The 2,838-nt window shown below is 43.7% G+C and overlaps 1 protein-coding gene across 1 annotated transcript in view; it reads left to right on the forward strand.

Annotated features, from left to right (window-relative positions):
* LOC119305159 (glycine-rich cell wall structural protein 1-like) overlaps nucleotides 1–514 on the forward strand; it is a 1,797-nt gene extending 1,283 nt beyond the window's left edge. Inside the window, exon 2 of the mRNA XM_037581761.1 lies at nucleotides 3–514. Coding sequence (XP_037437658.1) covers nucleotides 3–292 — 290 coding nt within the window. The 3' untranslated portion in view covers nucleotides 293–514. The remainder of the gene's footprint in view (nucleotides 1–2) is intronic.
* The last annotated feature ends 2,324 nt before the right edge of the window (nucleotides 515–2,838 follow it).

A 2,838-nucleotide genomic window follows, 5' to 3' on the forward strand; every position in this document is an offset into this window, starting at 1 on the left:
AGGACTCGGTGGTGGTGCCGGTGGCGGGTATGGCAATGGTGGTGGTCTCGGAAATGGCGGCGGGCTCGGAGGCGGCATCAGCCATGGACTCGGTGGTGGCATCGGAAAGGGTGGGGGTCTCGGTGGCGGCTTTGGCAAAGGTGCTGGACTAGGCGGCGGCTTTGGCGGTGGAGGCGGCGGAGGTGGTGGTGGCGGTGGTGGCGGCGGTTTTGGCGGAGGCTTTGGCAAGGGAGGTGGGTTTGGTTTCGGGATCGGCAAAGGTGGCGGTGGCGGGATCGGCGGCGGCCACTGATGTTGTAGTATGTACGTTTGGCTCAGCTCTGTTCTGCTGAGCGCCGTTGGTCATCATAGTATTCTGTCGATGTGAGCAGTACGTGTGATGAAAGAGATTTTCCCTTGTAGAAACTCACCACCAGCATTTTCGTGTGTCTCGTTCTGCTCTCTGTGGGAGAGATATTCTCGCGCATGTACGTTGGTGATGGTAATATATGAGTATCTTGCATTACTTGGTCCATGCCAGTGTTTGTTCCAGTGATTTGAAATATAAATTAGGTACAAGTAAATACGAAGTGTTCAAACTTCAGAAGCTACCTTCAAGTGTTCAAAAGAGAGCAAGCATAGCAAAGCAGAGGAACGACATGCAACGCAAAAGCTTTCGGCAGCTGCTCAACCGGCTGACGGCCTAAGATCTTTGCTCACTCAGTGTCCAGACTCCAGAACTCCAGATTATGTGTAGTTTGCGCCTAAGAGTGCTCAACATGTAAACAGTGTTTAATCACTGTAAACCAAACTTGGGCACGTGTTCTTCGGCATAAAGTGCAGTGCGAGGGTGGATGGGCGGCAAAGCTATGGAAAATCTGTACTTTACTGCATCGTTCTGCCCGTCTCTTTGCGTTCTTATTTCTTTTCTGTTGTAGTGCAGCATGTATCTTGTACCAGTAACTGTTTCGGGTTGCTGACTAGCTGGTGTTTGAATTTGGTCCTTCTTGAGTAGGTCATTTTGAAGACCGAACTTCATTGAAGTCTTTATTTTGAAACATTTGAAATTCAAAATTTTCAGTTTCAAATAATAAAAGTAAATACACATGTATGCAAGGATGTAATGTGTATGTGTGAAATTTTTTAGGATGAAATACCTTGAATTGCGAGCTGCAAAAAAAAATCATAAACTTTAAGGATGAACAGTACGTATGCTAAAAAGCCTCAGATTTGTCCTTTTTGTGTAGTTCTCATTTTAATGAATTCTGACCTGAAACACATGATTTTCTTTTAGAATTTTTTGAAATGCAAAGTTTGAATTTTGAACATTTCAAATTAAGGCCTCCATGAAGCTCGGTCTCCGTTTGGCATTTTTTGCTTCTGCTTGTGTTTTTTCTTTAATAGTACAAAAATATACACGCGATCCTGATACTTTAGACCCGCGGTGATTATATGGTTACGGTTCACCTATAGCTAACACTAAAAAAAAGGTAATACGTGGCACTCAATTAACTTGTCAAACCGTCCACATGATGGTGCCTGCCAATAAGAAAAATAATAATAATGGAAATATACAATTTTAACACAGTACAGATGCAGACGCTCATACATACACACATACAGTCATCCCTATAAACATATGCACACATACCCTACGCCTATGAGCACCTCCAAGAGATTGAGTCGGCACATTATCTTCAGACAGTGGCGAAGCCACACTTGGGCTGGGTAGTCAAATGACTAAAGTAGAAATCATGCCAAAAAATCTTATAAATGCATATATCTGACTACACAACATTCAATTGACTACACACGGTTGGATTCCTGGCACCGCCACTGTCTTCAGATTGATGAAGTCGTCACAAACACCTTCGTAGTCGATTCGAATGTCTCCTCCCACTGAACGCATATCGCAAGAAGGCCTGAAATAAATCTAGGACACTGTGAGCAGCAATGTCAAGTCTAGGACTTGAACTATATGGACTGGGATACTACTTACCACCTAACCATTCGACCACTTGTTGGTTCGCAAGAAATACAATTTTACACCGGTGAGGAAAGACATATTATGTATACTCTCGACACTAATTTTTACTAGTAAAATGCCCGTGCGTTGCTATGGGCTGCAATGCTTTTAGGAATCATCTCTGGTCTGAACTCCTAATCTAATTATGCCCCTCAATCTAGTATGTTACACCTATTGCTTTTTTAAATGTACTTTTTTGTTATTTTGGTTGTTGGTATACCATGAAGAAAATTTGAGCTACAAAATAAAATTCACCACCTGGACATGCAAGACATTGGTATAAAGAATGATTGTTTACATAATTTTTGGCTGACACACATATCCATTTTAAAAAATAACAATATTTATATATAAAAAATCCGAGAGTTTGTACAATTCGTGAATGTATGCGGTTAGCATGTAATCGTAAAAAAAGGTCTATAGGAAGCTCGCTTTGGGCTGTCAGGGTGGTGGCAGCTGGGTTGATCCATCTATGCTCATTCGTCCGTCTGCTACAACACTCGTCTCATGACGTAAATCATGCATGGACATGAAGATGATGGTATGAGGGACATCGATCATGTGAAGACTCTTCCTGTAACTGCCACTGGACCAGACCGACCCTGAGGCGCGCTCCTTGGGCACCTCCACTTAGGACGCACGGCGGCGACCGGATCAACCCTGCGGCGTGTCGTTATTACAAAGGATGTCAGCCCAGCAGTGCAATATGCTGCGGATCATCATTGAGGGGGAGGGGTTCGTAAGGAGGACGATCTTTTTTTCTCTCTAATTTTTGGGTTTTGCGAAGCAAGGGAGGTGGGTTTTCTTGTGCGTATGAGGAGGTGGTGGTGGAT

The sequence above is a fragment of the Triticum dicoccoides genome, chromosome 5B, assembly GCF_002162155.2.
Source record: "Triticum dicoccoides isolate Atlit2015 ecotype Zavitan chromosome 5B, WEW_v2.0, whole genome shotgun sequence".
In the NCBI taxonomy this organism is placed as follows: Eukaryota; Viridiplantae; Streptophyta; class Magnoliopsida; order Poales; family Poaceae; genus Triticum; species Triticum dicoccoides.